A 20,055-nucleotide genomic window follows, 5' to 3' on the forward strand; every position below is an offset into this window, starting at 1 on the left:
TTTTTTACGAACGGCGCATGCGCCGTCCGTAAACATATCCCAGTGCGCATGCTCCAAATTAACCCGCAAAAAGCCAAGGCTTTCGACGTGAACGTAAATTACGCCCAGCCCTATTCGCGAACGACTTGCGCAAACGACGGAAAATAAGACGCTGGCCCGACGTCCATTCTTAACATAGGATACCCCTCATATAGCAGGGGTAACTTTACGCCGGAAAAAGCCTAACGTAAACGACGTAAAAATATGCGCCGGGCGGACGTACGTTTCTGAATCGGTGTATCTACCTAATTTGCATATTCCTCGCGTACGGAAGCGCCACCTAGCGGCCAACGTAAATATGCAGCCTAAGATACGACGGTGTAAGAGAGACTCCGGTCGGATCTTAGGGAAATCTATGTGTAACTGATTCTATGAATCAGTCGCATAGATACGACCCCGCAACTCAGAGTTACGACGGCGTAACTCCTATCTGAATCCGGGCCAGAATGTTCACTCATGTTCTTGTTATGTACCATTTTTCATCCATCTTTCTTTTGGTTACAGGGCCTTTCTTATTGGGAAGGATGGGAATCCCAACAAACGCAACATTCACAATGAAAGTTCTATGCACTTGCTTTGTATGGGATCCGATCTACGGATCTCTGAAGGTGCTCTAGACCACCGCTTGCCCCGGCCACTGGATGATGACCGCAGGAGGTCCGAGTGTTTACGAATGTTTCTGGAGTGGAAAGGAGCCAAGCTTGACCATGGCGAGTATGAGAGGGCTGCGCTCGACGCCACGGACAACAAGAAGAACACACCTTTGCACTATGCTGCTGCCTCAGGGATGAAAACTTGTATTGAGGTAAGGTGATGAGTAAATAAATGGGAAGTTAGTAGAGCAGCATGAACTGAGATCGGTGAAATTAATTACTGACTGGCTTCTTGTATCTCTAAGGCCGCGTACACACGGTCGGACCGAACCGATGAGAATGGTCCGACGGACCGTTTTCATTGGTTCACCGCAGAAGTGGCCTGATGGTCTGATATGTGTACACACCATCAGTTCAAAATCCGATCGGGTCAGAACGCGTTGACGTAAAACACACGACATGCTGAAAAAAACGAAGTTCAATGCTTCCAAGCATGCGTCGACTTGATTCTGAGCATGCGCGGGTTTTGAACCAATGCTTTTCTGTACTAACCATCGGTTTGGTCCGATGGGGCAGCGGTCCATCGGTTCAGTTTTGAAGCATGTTTTAAAATTTTTGACCGAAGGAAAACAGACCGATGGCCTATACACACGGTCGGTTTGGTCCGATGAAACTGAACCTCGGTCCATTCTCATCGGTTCGGTCCAACCGTGTGTACGGGGCCTAAGAGACAATAATGAAGATCTTTAAAATTTTTCTTTTTTGGGTTATGTTGCGCTTTAATTCTGAAATAATCTGTGTGTTCTTTATGACAGCTACTAGTGAGGAATGGAAGCAACCTCTTTGCCGAAAATGAGAACAAGGACACCCCCTGTGACTGCTCTGAGAAACAGAACCACAAGGACCTGGCGCTGAAACTGGAGTCTCAGATGGTGTTCTCGCGGGACCCAGAGGCAGACGACATTGAAGCAGAGTACGCCGCCTTAGACAAGCGAGAGGTAGGTTTGACTTATGTTGGCGTTGACTGTCGGTGTACTGAACTACGCTGGAACTGTCACACCGGTAAGGGCCAGTGTTGGGTGGGTCACCCTAAAAACTACTTTTTATTATTACACTGGCCCCCCACATTACAATACGATTAAGGCTATTATTTTTTTTTTTATGCTGTACATATGGTACATGGTACATACCAAAAACGAGCTCCCCCCCCCCCCCGTCGCGTAAGCCGCGTCACGATTGGCGAAAGGAGCCGAACGGCGATGCGCATGCGCAGTATAGCGCCGACTCGCCGTTCGGCTCCTTTCGCCAACCGTGACGCGGCTTGCGTGACAGGGGGGAGCTCGTTTTTGGTCAAAACGTCAATCACAGACATGTTAGGAACGCCCACTCCCGCGGGACTCGCAAGCCGGATGCCACGGGTGAATATGCTGTACAAAGGTATGTACAGCATCAAAAAAATAATAATAGCCTTAATCGTATTGTAATGTGGGGGGCCAGTGTAATAAAAAAAAGTAGTTTTTAGGGTGAACCACCCCTCCGGTGTCTCATTCGGCACCTTTCGGGGGGGAACAGATACCTGTGTAATACAGGTATTTGCTCCCACTTCTGGGCATAGGTCGCCACGGCGACCTACGCCACATTCTTCATCGCCCCCCCCAAGATGTCTTCTGGGAGACACACAGGTCCCAGAAGACAGCAGGGACCAGTGAGATCGGGGAGCGTGACTCGCGCATGGGCAGTAGGGAACCAGGAAGTGAAGCCATAAGGCTTCACTTCCTGATTCCCTTACCGAAAGATGGTGGCGGGAGCAGCACCTGAAGGAGAGATCGGCTTACAGGCGCCCAGGACAGGTAAGTGTCCATTTATTAACCACTTATTAACCACTTAAGACCCGGACTTTTAGGCAGCTAAAGGATCTGGCCAGTTTTTGCGATTTGGCACTGCGTCGCTCTAACTGACAATTGCGCGGTCGTGCGACATGGCTCCCAAACAAAATTGGCGTCCTTTTTTTCCCACAAATGGAGCTTTCTTTTGGTGGTATTTGATCACCTCTGCTGTTTTTATTTTTTGCACTATAAACAAAAATAGAGCGTCAATTTTGAAAAAAATACAATATTTTTTACTTTTTGCTATAATAAATATCCCCCCAAAAACATATAAGAAATTTAGGCCGATACGTATTCTTCTACCTATTTTTGGTAAAAACCCACGGCTGGGCATTTAAAGAGGACGTACCTGTACGTGCTTGTGCCATTCTGCCGACGTATATGTGCAGGAGGCGGTCCTTAAGTGGTTAAAAGTCATCAGCTGCGCAGTATTTGTAGCTGCTGACTTTAAAAACTTAACATGCTCTCTCCCCACAAGTCTCTGGGGATGTAAAAGAAGCGAAGGCTGCATTCACACTATAGCGTACTGAATCGCGGCGTTTTGTCCCGCGAATTGCGGCGGCAAATAGCGGCGTTTTGTACCACGATTCGCGGCGACAAAACGCCGCGATTGTGAATGCAGCTTGTGACCCCCTCTATGGAGATGGTTCACATCTCCTAGCCGAAAGACGCCTGAAAAAAAGGTCCGGGACCTTTTTTCAGGCGGCAGGCGGCAGGCGTTCGGCGTGGAGATGTGAACCATCTAAAGCATCCCTCTGGCATGTCGGGGCGGCAGCGGCGTTCACACTACAGGCGTAAATACGCCAAGGTGTGAACGGGGCCTTAAGCAGGTCCGCTACACCTGTCAATGAATTCTGATTGGTCAAAGCATCTTAAACAAATGGCATTGGGGCCTTCAAAGTCCATCAACACTGGCCCCAATGATACTTTCAGTCTAAGGGCCCCTCCATGAACTTTCAGGCCCCCAATACAGTGTGGCACCCCACCTTCCCACATCTCCAGTCGCTTCGCCTTATCCTGACGGCACTGGTTGTGAAATTCCGCTGCGTTTTGAATCGCTTTGCAAATGAAAGAGAAATCTTGAATGGAAGCAGCAAGCTGAGTTTACAGACTTCCCCTTCTTCTTTTCTGAATGAAGGCAATGGCCACTTTGAAAGGAACCTCATTTTACTTTCTTTTTATCTGAATTGCACAGATGAATTGAGTAAATATTGTTAGTGTTGGCTGAAGGTCGCAGGTCAGACGCAAAGTATGAGTTGCGAACTCGAGGCAGCTGTGGAGATGACGTCGCCCCATCAAATGTGAAATCAATAGTGATTTAGAAAATGTAGGATGTGGAATATGTAGGGTATAAAGCCGAAGCCTCAAATTATGCATCTATGTCACAAGCTGCCACCGGCAAAATATAGGCTTAATGATGATCTGCTGACAGCAGCACAGAAGTGTCTGACTCCTCACATGAAAGGAAGAAGACATCACTGGGCTCAGTTTGGAAAATCCGCTGGCCGGGCTGCTTACTGAGAACTTGCAGAGCGCCAGGGAGAGGTTATAATAGACTTTCATCCAAGACTGATTTAGGTGGTATTCTGCTAAATTAATAGATAATAGGAATGGCAGAGCAGAAATTACAGCCTGACCTTTACTGTACAACACAAAGGTAAAAACATATTGGTTTGAGTAAAGGAAAGATACAGTACATGTTCCACAAATAAAACACCTTGCGCTATTTCAATATTTAATTAAAAACCCTTTTCACTGTACTGTACTTTCACATTTTTACTTGCTGTTCCGTATTTCGGTTACAGATTTGTAATTGCGCCCTCTAGTGCTTATTTCTGTATCAGCAAGTAGATTTCGCATTCCTGCTAAAAGCTGAACTCCAGTAGGTAGATTCACGTACAGTGGATTAACTTTAGGGGACGGCCTAGCCTAGCCTGTTTAGGCTACACCGCCGTAAATTAGCTAGGCTAGTAATGATTTTCAATCTTCTTACCTGCTAATCTACGGCGGCATAGCCTCAAACGAGCGGGCGTAAGGGCGCCTAATTCAAATGACTTGGAGGGGGTCGTGTTGTATGGAAATGAGGCTTGACCTCACGTTTTTTGACGTTTGTTTACACTGCGCATGCACCGGGCGCCTACATTTCCCAGTGCGCATTGCGGCTAAGTAGGCCGTACGGGCCTATTGATTTAGACGTGGACGTAAACGACGTAACTCCCGATTCGCGGACGACTTACGCAAACGACGTAAAAAATTCGAACCTCGCGGCGGGAAGGGCGGCCATACTTTAACATTGTTATTCCACCTCATAGGTGGAATAACTTTAGGCCGCCTAAGGCCTTACGGAAACAACGTAATTCGACTGCGGCGGGCTGGCGTACGTTCGGGAATCGGCGTAAAAGCTCATTTACATAATCTACGCCGGCCGCAATAGAAGCGCCACCTAGCGGCCATCCGGAAAATTGCAAGCGAAGATAGGCCGGCTTGCGCCGTTCTATCTTAGCTTTGTTTAAGCGTATCTCTGTTTGAGCATACGCTTAAACATACGGCGGCGTAGATTCGGAGTTAGGTCGGCTCATCTACTGATAAGCTGGCCTAACTCTTTCTGAATCTACCTACAGGTATGATTTTATTTGCTTGGTTACTTTGGGTCAGCTTGGCACAATGTAAATAAGCATTATTCATACCTGATGGCAAGAAAGAACACTAAACAGGCGCTCCGGTCTGGGGCTAAAGGAAGTTCCACATAAAACAGTTATGTCCAAGAAAGATGACAAGTTTATTGGAGTTGTCAAATACATCTTATAATGAATGTGCCGAGCAGTAATCCCAGGCTGAACTGGAAATTTAGCAAGCTAAGGGCAGATGTAGTGTGCCAATCTCCAGTCAAATATCAAACGAGGACTAGGAGATAGATGGCTGCCAGCCACGATGGGGAAGCTCCAACAGACTCTAACCAGGAAGTGACGACACCAGAACCCGGAAGTGACGACACCAGAACCCGGAAGTCCTCAGCCGCTTACCTGGAACAAACTGAATGGTCACCAAGGGACAGGAAGTCATGTTTTGTGGCATGCCCTTTATGAGAAAGGGGTATGCCCCAAATCATGTCCTGTAACCAGCTTGGTGTACTGTTCCTTGGTGTCCCTTCAGTTTGTTCCAGGTCAGCAGCTGAGGACTTCCGGGTTCTGGTGTCGTCCATTTCGGGTTCTGGTGACGAGGGACTCTTACCAGGAAGTTCTCAGCCGCTGACCTGGAACAAACAAAGGACACCAAGGAAGAGTACACTAAGCTGGTTACAGGACAACATGTTTTGGGCGTGCCCCTTTCTAAAAAACGGCATGCCCCCAAACATGATGTCTTGTTCCTTGGTGACCCTTCAGTTTGTTCCGGGTCAGCATTCGAGAACTTCCGTGTTCTGGTGACATCACTTCCTGGTTAGCATCCATTGCCACAAAAACCCGGAAGTCCTCTGGTGCTGAACCTGGAACAAACTAAAGAGATACACCAAGGAACAGTAAACTTACAGGACGTCATGTTTCGGGCCATGCCCTTTTTGAGAAAGTAGCACGCCCCGAAACATGTAGTCCTGTAACCAGCTTGGTGTACTGTTCCTTGGTGTCCCTTCAGTTTGTTCCAGGTCAGTGGCGGAAGACTTCTGGGTTCTGGTGACACCACTTTCTTGTTAGAGTCCCTTAGAGCTTCCCCATCGTGGCTGGCAGTCATCGATGGGGAAATAAAAAGGAACCTTTAGTTCTTCAATAAAATACAAGGAGCTCTGTGAATGGAGGTGGTGCCGGGCAAGCAATTCCCTCTGGTCAACGTGCAAAAGGAAAGCCATAATCTAGTAATGTTCTTTGCAGGCTCTGTGCACAGGACCAAAAGACCATGGTGAACACTGTAGTAGTGCCAACTACTACAATGATGGTCAGTGAGGTATGAAATGATGGCAAACCACGGCCACTGGAGGTGCTCATAGGGCTGGAGGAGAGGTTCTGGGACCCCTTTAGGTATAAGGCCAAGGTGATGTCAGCTTGGAGACGGACCGCCAGACATCTCCTTCAGCGGCCGTGGTTTGCCATCATCAGTGGGACTGGAACACTGCCGATATTGATTTGACTAGATCAGGGGGTCTCCAAACTTTTTAAACAAAGGGCCAGTTTACTGTTCTTTAGACTTTAGGGGGGCCGGAATGTGGTCACTGGGAGTGGAAAAGGTCCGAAGGCAGTGGGGAAAAATGCCTTATCGTTGGTGTCAGCAGGAGGAATTGTGTCATCAATGGTGTCATTGGTCCCCATTGTTAATGGTATTGGGAGGAATTGTGCCCCATTATTGGCGTCATTGGGAGGAATTGTGCCCCTTCATTGGGGGGAATTACACCCCATTGATGGTATCAGTGGATGAAAGAGTGTCCCAATGGCCTGATAAAAGCAAGCAAAGGGCCACATCTGTCCCCCGGGCCACAGTTTGGAGACCCCTGGACTAGATATTTACTTTGTGAGTTGTTATAAGCTTCCATTGCTGCACTAGATTGGAGCTCCTCTTTCTTTATTCGGTTCACACACACAGGAGCGGTGGGGGACTTTGCATGTGATTTGAGCAGGAATCGCACTGCATTCCTATTCAAATTGCATGCGATTCTGCACCCATTTTTTTTGCTGGTATAGGTGCATTCCTAATACGCAAGATCATGATTAGTTTCCTTTAAAAACAAAAACCTCAATGACATCCACTTTTTTTTTTTTTTTATCACAAGATTTTGAATTGTCATTTAATTATCTTGGCTACAGATACATTTTCGCAAAGCTAAAGCTGCCTTTCTCCCCCCCCCCCCCCCCTTTCTTATGAAGTATCCTTAATGGCATTTAATGTCTTTCTTTTTGTGATCTCTCCACCTGAAGCCATATGAAGGACTTCGTCCGCAAGATCTGCGCCGTCTGAAGGACATGCTGATTGTGGAAACGGCTGACATGCTGCAGGCGCCCCTGTTCACTGCAGAGGCATTGCTCCGAGCACACGGTAATTATACTCCGCCATTGTGATGTACCATCTGAGGATCTAATTAAAAATGGGATATTGTACTGCTGTATAAATAGTCCAGTACAAGCTCTGCTGATGTCTAGGAAGCCTTGTGAAGCATGTAGGGAGGCTGTGTACTATTCCTTTCATTATCTCAGACTTTATGATTCATCATCGCACCCTTTTCCTTTCACTTTCACGCTGATACTTAAAGTGAAACTCATTCTTGAAAGAAAAAAAAAAATTCCACTTTAGCATAAAGATAAATTATAGTTATGGATATTTTATACAGTTACATATGTATATACTAGGGTTGCACCCAGAGCCACTGATAGGGGGGACCACCAGCCCTCCTGTAGGGGGCCCGGGCAAACAGGGGAGCCTGGACAGCAGAGGGAATCATTGTGGTCGGATGGAGGGAGCAATTACAGAATTACCTGCCTGATTCTGATCCCCCCCCCTCTGTGTGTGCCCCCTGTCACTGTGCTCCCCCCCCCCCCCCCCCCAACACTGCTGGCTTACCTGTCTTGTAAAAAAAAATACATTTTTAATACATTTTAATATTCCTTAAAGCGGGAGTTCACCCGAATTTTTTTTTTAACATTAGATTGATGCTCATTTTGTGAAGGGGAATCGGGTGTTTTTTTTTAAAAAACGAAGCTGTACTTACCGTTGTAGAGAGCGATCTTCTCCGCCGCTTCCGGGTATGGTCTCCGGGACTGGGCGTTCCTATTTGATTGACAGGCTTCCGACGGTCGCATACATCGCGTCACGAGTAGCCGAAAGAAGCCGAACGTCGGTGCGGCTCTATACGGCGCCTGCGCACCGACGTTCGGCTACTTTCGGAAAATCGCGACGCGATGTATGCGACCGTCGGAAGCCTGTCAATCAAATAGGAACGCCCAGTCCCGAAGACCATACCCGGAAGCGGCGGAGAAGATCGCTATCTAAAACGGTAAGTACTGCTTCGTTTTTAAAAAAAACTACCCGATTCCCCTAGACAAAATGAGCCTCAATCTAATGTTAAAAATTTACTTTTCGGGTGAACCTTCACTTTAAAAAAAATCACATAAAAAAAAGTTTAAAGATTAAAAAAAACTATATAAAAAAGGGCTGTTATGTTTGTGTCCGCTAATAATGATTTTAGTGTATTTGTTTGTGAAAATATTGTTTTGATATAATTCCGGGGGGGGGGGGGGGCCCTGTCAGGTAGGCTGTACGGGGCCCTGTGATTTCTAACAGTAGCCCTGGTTGCACCGATACCAAGCATTTGCACGAGTACTCATACCTGAAACTGATACCTTTGCAGTGCAATTTGAGCTCCGATAATATGAATGGGTCAAATCGCACTATAAACCATCGCATTTGGGAATCCTGTCCGAATTGCATGCGGTTTCCCTCACTGCTCCTGTGTGAACCTAGGCTCGTCATAGTGACTTCAGCCTGGGTTCACACAGGAGCGGTGCGGGAAACCTTGTGCGATTCTTTGCAGTGCGATTTGAGCCCATTCATTTCACGTGGGCTCTAATTGCACTGCAAAGGGATACGTAATCGGTATCGGCGAGAACTTGAGCACAAGTATTGGTACTGGCAAAGCTGTGGAGGGCCCCCCAAATTACTAAAGGCCTTGCCTGGCGAGAAGTCATCTTCGGCCCCTCACCCCGCTTCTCAACTCCATGGCTGCATGGGAGAAGAGGTAAGAAGTCAGCACCCCCCGCTTCATGTTAAACGTAATTTCCAACAGCAGAACACCCCCTCCCCCCGCTTCTCAACTTTAAACCTTAAAGTGGAGTTCCACCCATAAATATAACATTACATCAGTAGTTTTAAAAAAAATTCATTAGTCCTTTAAGAAAAAAAAATATTTTTTTACATGCCGTCAAAGTGTTGTTGCTAGGCAGAATAGTTAATCTTCCCTCTTCCTGCACCTAGGTGCCTAAGCTTCCTAACCTACACAGCACAGACTCCTGGGAATGTAGTGGGTGTAACTTTCCAGGAGTCTGTGCACTCCCCAGTCTCGAATGAATCATGTGACTTGGACTGTACAGGTGCTGAAACCTGATCTGAAACCTATTACACTCCTTGTGCAGCACTGAGCATGTGCGAGATCTGCAAGGCTGAAATCCAGGAAGTCATACAGTTTGGCTTCATGATGCCCACACTTAAGATGGCCCCAGTCAATTTCTATTTTATAAAGTGTCTAAATGCTGTAACAACCTAACAAAACGGACCTTAGTTTACAGACTAACTTTACTAGAATACATTAAGCTTGTGTATTACAGGGGTATTTATATTTAAAAAGTGATATTGTGTCCGGAACTCCGCTTTAATGGGACATGTCATTTTGCTTACGGCCCCAGGGAGGTCAGGATCGGCACTGGATGTAGGCATTGCTACTCCACTGATCTCTGCTTACTTCTGGGTCCCGGGCTGAGCGGCCAACCTGATGCATTATAAACACAGGAGGTCGGCCACTTGCCACCGGCACCATGGAGAAAATGCTTTGAATTTCCTGAATGAATGCAATGTTCTCCGATTGGACAAGGTGAAAGGTGTGATGTAAGCACCCCTCCTCTCCACCTCGTCCAAGAGAACACTTTGCATTAATTCAGAAAATGCAAAGGATTTACCAAATGGCATCCAGGCCAAGCAGCTGCCCTTCTTAGTTCACAGTGCATCAGGCTGGCCGTTCAGCTCGGGTCCAGAAGGAGATCTGTGGAGTAGCTGTACCTGCTTCAGGAATTTTCAGCTTCCAGTGGGGTCACCCAGATAAGGTGTGTACTTACATGGTCCGGCTTGCATCAATGTAACTAACAATGGGGGTTATTTTCAAAAGGCAAATCCACTTTGCACTACAAGTGCAAAGTGCATTTGAAAGTGCACTCGGAAGTGCAGTCGCTGTAGATCTGAGGGGGACATGCAAGGAAAAAAAATGCATTTTAGCTTGCACATGATTGGATGATAAAATCAGCAGTGCTTCCCCTCATTGCAGATCTAACCCTCAGATTTACAGTGACTGCACTACCATGTGTACTTTCAGTGCAATTTCAAGTGCACTTTGCAAATGTAGTTTGCATTTGTAGTGCAAAGTGGATTTGCCTTTCGTAAATGTCTCCCTAGATCTAAAATATCTTGGTAATGGTCAGGCCCGTCGCAACAAGACAGGCAAACCAAGCATTTGCTTGGGGCCCCGACCTGGCCTGGGGCCCCAAGCAGGGCCCTTGCCTAGGGTGACCATGCCCGGACTGGCCATAGCGGGCACACCGGGCAAATGTCCGGTGGGCCGCGGGCCGACAGGCTGAACTTCAGGGCCGCGGTCCGATGCCTGTTGATGATGACCGGGCCGCACAGCGGGAGGTAAGCGACTGCGGCCTGGAGAGGGTTAACACAGGCCGTGGTCGCGGCTCACCTCCCGCTGTGCGGCCGTGCCTGTGTCTCCTCTCCAGGCACTCCTGCCCTGCCGACAATGTCATCTATCAGCAGAGCAGGGGCGGGAGGAGCCGGAGATCTGTACACTGACCAAGTGCAGGGATCCATGGTTGCTATGCAGCAGGTCGGATCCAATCAGAGCAAAGATTGCTGTCCGTGCACGCGTTCTGCTGCTGTAGCTAGGCAATGGGGACGCTGCCAGGGCTTGGGCCGATGATGTCATGGCAACGTATGACGTGTGGAGACTCGCCCACCAAGGGAAATTACATCCATTCAAAAAACCAAGGGGAGTGAAGGAGACACGTGAAATGTAAGTGCACAGAGACTGAGAAGTGAAGACATCACATCGGGAGACAAGTGAAGGGACACAGAAGGAAAACCGGTGATCAAGAAACGGCAGACCATGGAGTAATGGAGGACACAGGGAAGTGTAAATAGATAAAGCTGAATGGTGGCAAAAAGGAGATAAGAAAGGGGGAAGAAGAGGGGAAGAAGAGGGGAAGGAGGGAAGAACAACAGATAGAAAAAAGGGGGATATATAAAGAGAAAAAAAAAAAGAAACAGAAAAACGAGAGGAGAGGAAAATAAGAGAAAATAAAAAAGGATAAAGATGATAAATGAAAAAAGGAAGAAATTAGTGGGAAAAGGAGACAAATTAGGAGGATAAGGTGCAACTGAGAAAAATGTATGAAAGTAAACTTAAAAAAACAAGTAAAGAAAATTACCTAAGTAAGAAATAAAGTGTGAAAAATGTACGGTATATAAAAATAATAAAACAAATATAAATATAAAAAATAAATAAAGGATAAAAGAAAAAAAAAACGGGAAAAAAGAAAAATGGGAAAACCTAAAGTATTATAGGTGAAAAACGAAGAGAACAAAGCACTGTAATGGGGGGCTGTGATTGGTAGGGGCACTGTGATATAAAGGGTACTGCACTGTAAAGGGGAAACCTAAACATTACAGTTTCCTTTACAGTGCAGTCCCCTTTATATCACAGTGCCCCTACCAATCACAGCCCCCCATTACACTACAGTGCGGAGGACCCACTCCGTGATTATCCCGTCCTCGCGAACCGGCGGTTGCTGGAAAATTGGCTGTTCAGTCTAAATTGCCCGGGCCTATTTTTTGTCCCAGTCTGGGCCTGAGGCAGGAAACTGAATCTCCTGCCACGCGGTAAGGTGGGGGGCTGTAAAAAAAAAAACATGGGGGGGGGGGGGGGGCATCCATGTCCATTTTGCTTGGGGCCCCCAAATTCCTTCAAACTGCCCTGGTAATGGTGGTGCTGCGCTGTGGGCTCTCTGGTAATTAGTGTGAATAAACTAAAATAAAGGGAAAATGCAAATATACATGAGATATTAGAGTAACCGTGTAAAAACTCTGAGTGCGATGAGTGGTCTGTAATAAAGTGCATGTACAAATGGACCTTGAATAAATCATAAAAAAACAGTGACACACAGTAAATGCTAAAGTGCAAACAGTGCCTGTGCAATCCTGAAATTCATACGGTGATGGTTGGAGTAAATGCAACGAATAATCATCCAGAGAGCCACCCTGGGCTTGGGTTGCCAACAAACAAAATATATAACAGTCCCAAAAAAACAGACTAATGCATGAACACAAGAAAAAATGATGAAAATGTCCAAAGTTGATATTTAGTGATGGTTCCCTTCACTGTGCATAGTGAGATAAAACGGCCGATGCCTGGCCAATCCAGACTGAGAGGACACCTTAATGTGCACTAGCCCCTCACCTTACTGCTCTAAGGTTACACCATAACTTGGGTCTGGTGCTTCAAAAAACAGGGGATCTTCAAACGGTCCCTCTTAGAGTGGATACGCCAGTGGATCTTTAAAATGGATACAGCCTCCTCTCCAGTACTCCTTGGAATGTGGATACAGCCTCCTCTCAAGTACTCCTTGGAATGTGGATACAGCCTCCTCTCCAGTACTCCTTGGAATGGATACAGCCTCCTCTCCAGGACTCATTGGAATGGATACAGCCTCCTCTCCAGTACTCTTCGGAATGTGGATACAGCCTCCTCTCCAGTACTCCTTGGAATGTGGATACAGCCTCCTCTCCAGTACTCCTTGGAATGTGCATACAGCCTCCTCTCCAGTACTCCTTGGAATGGATACAGCCTCCTCTCCAGTAATCCTTGGAATGTGGATACAGCCTCCTCTCCAGTAATCCTTGGAATGTGGATACAGCCTCCTCTCCAGTAATCCTTGGAATGTGGATACAGCCTCCTCTCCAGTAATCCTTGGAATGTGGATACAGCCTCCTCTCCAGTACTCCTTGGAAAGTGGATACAGCCTCCTCTCCAGTACTCCTTGGAATGTGGATACAGCCTCCTCTCCAGTACTCCTTGGAATGGATACAGCCTCCTCTCCAGTACTCCTTGGAATGTGGATACAGCCTCCTCTCCAGTAATCCTTGGAATGTGGATACAGCCTCCTCTCCAGTACTCCTTGGAATGGATACAGCCTCCTCTCCAGTACTCCTTGGAATGGATACAGCCTCCTCTCCAGTACTCCTTGGAATGGAAGCAGCCTCCTCTCCAGTACTCATTGGAATGGATACAGCCTCCTCTCCAGTACTCATTGGAATGGATACAGCCTCCTCTCCAGTACTCCTTGGAATGTGGATACAGCCTCCTCTCCAGTACTCCTTGGAATGTGGATACAGCCTCCTCTCCAGTACTCCTTGGAATGTGGATACAGCCTCCTCTCCAGTACTCCTTGGAATGTGGATACAGCCTCCTCTCCAGTACTCCTTGGAATTTGGATACAGCCTCCTCTCCAGTACTCCTTGGAATGTGGATACAGCCTCCTCTCAGATTGGTCCACTCAGGATGGTGAAAATAGAAGGAAGATCCCAGATAGTATAATACTGTTTCGACTAATTTATTAAAATTTCATAGAGATAATACACTCACTTTTATTAAACAATGCTCAGGTAACACTCCACGAGCTCGTCCGCTTGCGTCACTTGCGGTTTACGCCTATTGCTCCAATCCTGGCGCGTGTCGTCACAAATTTATTTATTAAAATGCTTGTAAAATGGCGCAGTCTTACACACGTGCCTCAATTTCACCAGTCATGTGATAATACACTCACTTTTACTGTGTGTCACTGTTTTTTATGATTTATTCAAGGTCCATTTGTACATGCACTTTATTACAGACCATTCATTGCAATTATTAGCGTTTTTACATGGGTACTCTAATATAGTATATATTTAGTGTATATTTGCACTTTATTTTAGTTTAATCACACTAATTATCAGAAAGCCCACAGCGCAGCACCACCATTACCTATTTATCTCACTATCTGCTAAGGATCAGCTGACCAGGTGCCTGCTGCATTAGGCCTCTGGTTCTATTTAGTAGCTGACAGCAAGGGAGTACCACCTTTTTAATATGTCTAAAATATTCATACCTGGAATTCATAAAAAAATAAATAAATACTGTGTGTGTGTGTGTGTATATAATATATATTTTTATCTTTAATTTAGATTTTTGGAATTGAATGTCATTTTTTAGAATGCATACTTATAGGTTGATGCCATCTTTTTATTTAATTTTTAATTAAATTTTTTTTTGTGTTCATTATTATATTTTTATTGAATGAAATAGTGTCTTTCGCGCTAATCAAGAGTAAAATGTGAATGTAACTGAAGGCAAAGTGTTCAATGGCTGCAAAAACTGTTGGTGTTCACCTTACACGTGGATAGTATGTATATAAATGATCTTGCGCTAAAGAAAATTACAAACAATGTGCAAACCGCAATATAAGTAAGGTGCAAAAGAAATAATTCCTTCAAAAGACTCAATAAAGTGCAATAATGGTATATGAAAAGCCTGACGCATCCATATACGTGCCAAAAACCAACAAGAAATATATGAAAGAAAATAGGTCAATCTTGTGCAATAAATTCAATAATGTGCATTGTTCAATATTGCAATCAATGTTGATGGGTGAATAGGAAGTCCCATACAGCAGGGGCAGACTGACCATTGAGGCACTCGGGCACTGCCCAAGGGCCCCATGCCACTAGGGGGCCCCATCAGGGTTGCCAGGCTCAGTAATACCACGGACAGTATGTAAAAATCTGTTTTTTTTTACATCTGTCCCTGATATGTCTGAAACCGACATGCTTTTGATATGAAAATCCTGAGATTTTAGCTGCCCCGCCTCTGCATTGCCTCCTAGCGTGGTGGCCATCTCTAAGCCCAGGGGCCCCATAATCTTCTATTGCCCGGGGGCCCCATGAGTTGTCGGTCCGCCCCTGCCATACAGATATCTCAAGTGGGAGTCCAGTCCTCCTAATGCTTCAGATATCTTTATAGCAATGTTATTCCGATTCGTGATTTATTTTCAATTAAAGTATTGAACCATAGTGGAGATCCTACACCGGTCTCCCAGAACTCTCACCTCTGAGATATTAAATCTGGCGTATAAGCTTTCCCATCTCTCCTTTAATGTTTCATGATGTTCTCAATCATTCAGATGTTCATTAGAAAACTTCAGACAGGCCTGTACACGTGCTTTCTTGGGCAGGAGGACCTTGCGGGCTCTGCAGGTTTTCAGTCCTTCACGGCACAGTTGTTTTCTTGGTGACTATGGTCTCAGCTGCCTTGAGATCATTGACAAGATTCTCCCGTGTAGTTCTGGGCTGATTCCTCACCGTTTTCATGATCATTGAAACTCCATGAGGTGAGATCTTGCATGGAGCCCCAGCCTGAGGGAGATTGACAGTTATATTGTGTTATTTCCCTTTGCAAAAAATCGCACCAACTGTTGTCACCCTCTCATCAAGCTGCTTGGCGATTGGTCTTGTAGTTCATTCAATCCTTGTGAAGGTCTACAATCTTGTCCCTGACATCCTTGGACAGATCTTTGGTGTTGGCCATGGTGGAGAGATTGGAATCTGATTGATTGCTTCTGTGGACAGGTGTCTTTTATACAGGCAACAAGCTGAGATTAGGAGCACTTCCTTTAAGAGAGTGCTCCTAATCTCAGCTTGTTACTTGTATAGAAGACACCTGTGAGACAGAAATATTGCTGATTGATAGGGGATCACTCATTAAAAGCAAAGTAAAGCAATGCATTTTCTTTTCCGTATCATAATTGCCTCGGTGGATGCAGCATCGGTCCCCCGGCACCTCAACACTGAGAACCTAGCGATCGAACACCGCCAATGGCTCAATTCTCACAGCTCCCCGAGCAGAGAGCTGCTGACTGTCAATCAGCAGCTCACCCCTCTGCTCCTCCTCGCTCACTGGAGCACTGAGCTATGGAGGGGTGAGGAGCGACCGTCTCAGGCTCTCAGCGGCTTGCTGAGAGATTGAGATGGGTGTCAGTCCAGGCACCTGGTGGATCTAGACTTCCATTGTCGGGATGTGACGTCAGCCTGCTCTCTGTTGAAAACTGGTTACAGGATTGCAAAAATAATTGCACTCCTGTGACCCATAGGAGAAGCCCAGCCAAACAAGCTCCTTTTTAAAATGCAAATCAATTTATAACTTTCTTTAAATCCTTTTTTTTTCAGGATATTGTTGTTCGTTTTTCTCACTGTTTAAAATAAACCTACAATTACTATTATAATTTCTTTGTCAGTGGGCACATCCCCCCCCCCCTCACTGTACCAATTTGTGATGTATTTTCTGGCCGGTCACTTGACTCCAGGACGCTCTCCTACTCCGATCCAGGGCTACAGCTGGCCGCTCGGCGGTCACGTGACTCCCGGCTGACGTCAGAGTGAAACCTCGGCCCCTCCCACCAGAGCCCTGGATCGGAAATGGAGAGCGTCTGGGAGTCGCATGACCGGCCTGAAGATGCATTACAAAAAGGTATTTGGAGGCATCGATTTTAACAAACATTTACACAGTGCGGATGGCAGCTTAAAATAGAGGGGCTGGCGGTGAAAAATAATGTAGGGTTATAAACCCTTTTAAAGAGGTATTTTGTGGCATTTTGTGTCTCTTTACAAAGACTAAACGGCTACAAAGTAGAAGGACAGGGTAGGGGGACACTGCTCGTGTCTTTAACCATAATGATTTTACTGTGTTTTTTAAGTCTAAGCTCCGCCCACCACATTTAGTAATTTGAAATTCTCAAGGTGCTCGGTAATCACCTAATGTTACTATGGAAACTGGAAATCTTGAATATTGATGACAGATAAAAGACCGATAGGCCAGTCCAGAATGATTGTTTTGCTTTTAGCGACTGGACAGATTTGTGTTTTCTCAGAGGCATTTTCGTATTTGCTTATTATTGATTTTTCCACTACATCAAGTGGAAGAGAATATTGCTGGATTACAGCTACCTCTTTTCCTTTTAAAAACTGAGACTGGAGTGTATCAAGAATGGAATAAAAGTTCAACTCGGGGACCAATTTAAGTTAAAAAAAAAAAAAGTAGAAAAAAATAACTCAGGCTGTCGTACTCATCTTCAGTGCATTTGTCACCCACAATACATAATTTTAATCACAATTTTTTTTTTTCTTTCCCCCTGGAAGACGGAGAACATCATCCTGTAAGTGCTCGGTATCACAGGTCCACAACCTTTGACAGTAGCTCATAATCCCTTGTAGGGTGCTCCACTGGGTGGTTACCCTAGACCAGTGATGGCGAACCTTGGCACCCCAGATGTTTTGGAACTACATTTCCCATGATGCCTAACTATACTGCAGAGGGCATGAGCATCATGGGAAATGTAGTTCCAAAACATCTGGGGTGCCGAGGTTCGCCATCACTGTCCTAGACCCTGTGCCTGACAACTCTGGTGGTCGGCAGCTCATCGATTGCGGGTAGGTGAGGTGTAGACTGCAACCCTTCCTTGACGACCCTCAGAACTTGGACAGGAGCGGCACTGAGGGCACCATTTACTGGTACCGATCCCCTTTCCTTGTTAAACTGCTGAAAAGCCACCTCTCCTCTTTTCCCTCCCACCAGCATTCAGCGGCTGCAGGAGGAAAGGGGATCAGTAGCAGTAAATGCCACCCCTCGTGTCCCTGTTCCTCCTCTTTCGGCTGCCTGGCTCCTTGTGGACTCTGCGTGTCCACCCCTCCTCTCCCTGCAGCACTGCCAGCTTCCCTCCTCTCCTGACAGCTGCGGGGGATGTTTCAGGATGGAGAGCATGGAAGAGGCTGGGGATATCCTCAGGCCCTTTTCTTTGTCTTAAAAGTTAGACATCTGTAGGTAGATTCACAAAGAGTTAGGTCGGCTTATCTACAGATAAGCCGACCTAACTCTGAATCTAAGCCGACCTATGTTAAGTGTATTCTCAAACAGAGATACACTTAAACATATCTAAGATAGGACGGCTTGCGCCGTCCTATCTTAGATTGCAATGTTTTGGCTGACCGCTAGATGGCGCTTCCATTGCGGCCGGCGTAGATTATGTAAATTAGGGGATACGCCGATTCACGAACGTACGCCAGGCCTACACCGTCGCATTGCGTCGTTTCCGTAAAGGATAGGCCGCCTAAAGTGAAGTATGGCCGCCGTTCCCGCCGCGAGGTTCGAATTTTTTACGTTGTTTGCGCAAGTCATCCACGAATCGGGATTTACGTCGTTTACGTACACGTCAAAATCAATAGGCCCGTACGGTCTACTTAGCCGCAATGCGCACTGGGAAATGTAGTCGCCCGGCGCATGCGCAGTGTCCAAAAACGTCAAAAAGCGTGAGGTCAAGCCTCATTTCCATACAACACGCCCCCTCCAAGTCATTTGAATTAGGCGCCCTTACGCCCGCTCGTTTTAGGCTACACCGCCGTAGATTAGCAGGTAAGTGGTTTGTGAATCACTACTAGCCTAACTAATTTACGGCGGTGTAGCCTAAAAAGGCTAGGCTAGGCCGCCCTAAAGTTAGGCGCCCCTACGTGAATCTACCTACTGGTGTCTGTTTAAACCCCTGATATTTCACCAAAGCCCCGCAACTTGTATCCTAAAAACAAAATTGGGGTAAAAAAATATATAATTTTTTAAAAAAAAATAAAATGTATAAAAACTAAAAAATAACTAACATTGTAAAAAAAAAATGCTGACGATGTCCACTGCCCTACTGACACCAACCTCTGCCCTATTCACACCGTCCACACACCGTCCACTGTCCTACTGGCTTACCCTGTCCACTTTTAAGGTAGTTTAAGTTTGTTTTTACAATGACATTTGTTTTATTACATTTTTTCAAGTTTTCCTTACTATTTAGTTAATTACTTTAAAAATTTAAATAAAAAAATAAGACCCCCGTTAATCTTTTACCTCTCATGTTGTTCAGGTAGATCTCTACCTCTCAAAGCTTGCCTACCTCTGTGAGAGTAGCCCGTTATCTTTTGTGGGTAGCTCTGGTGAGCACTGGATGATTCCTTGGACCCTGTAGCTTGGCCCCCTTTAGGGTCTTCATTCAGCTGGAAGTACAGGACTACTACCTCTGTGACAGTAGCCTATCATCCCTTGTGGGGTGCTCTGGTGAACACCAGGCAATTCCTTAAACCCTGCCACTCAGCCCTCTTTAGGGCCTACATTCATTTGGCAACACAGAGGGTCCACTACTTTTGTGACCGTAGCCCATTATCCCTTGCAGCTTGCTCTGGTGAACACCAGGCAATTCTTTAGACCCTGCACCTCATACCTTTTTTGGGCCTATGTTCGCCTGCCTTTTTGACAGTAGCCTATTATATCCCTAGCCGAGTGCTCTGGTGGGATACTGGACAATTCCTTAGATCCTGCACCTCGGCCCTCTTTAGGGCCTTCATTCTTCTGGCTATACAGTGTGTCTGCTACATCTGTAACAGCAGCTCATCATCCCTTGAAGTGCTCTGGTAAACTAGGTGATTCTTTAAACCAGAGGTCTCCAAACTTTCTAAACAAAGGGCTAATTTACTGTCCTTCGGGCTTTAGGGGTCCCAGACTGTGGCCAGAGGGAGTAGAAACCTCCCCGGCATCAGTGGGGTCGATTCAGGTAGGGGTTCGCAATGATAGGACGGCGCAGCATATCGTCTTTACGCTACGCCGCCGTAACTTACAGGAGCAAGTGCTGTATTCACAAAGCACTTGCTCCGTAAGTTGCGGCGGTGTAGCA

General features: G+C 46.2%; 1 protein-coding gene across 1 annotated transcript in view; it reads left to right on the plus strand.

The window, feature by feature from the left end:
- The window catches only part of ANKIB1 (ankyrin repeat and IBR domain containing 1), a 215,858-nt gene that overhangs the window by 87,986 nt on the left and 107,817 nt on the right, over positions 1–20,055 (plus strand). Inside the window, exons 3-5 of the mRNA XM_040352348.1 lie at positions 544–844; positions 1,448–1,630; positions 7,420–7,537. Of these exons, the coding sequence (XP_040208282.1) occupies positions 544–844; positions 1,448–1,630; positions 7,420–7,537 (602 nt within the window). The remainder of the gene's footprint in view (positions 1–543; positions 845–1,447; positions 1,631–7,419; positions 7,538–20,055) is intronic.

This window comes from Rana temporaria, chromosome 5 (genome assembly GCF_905171775.1).
Source record: "Rana temporaria chromosome 5, aRanTem1.1, whole genome shotgun sequence".
NCBI classification, from domain to species: domain Eukaryota; kingdom Metazoa; phylum Chordata; class Amphibia; order Anura; family Ranidae; genus Rana; species Rana temporaria.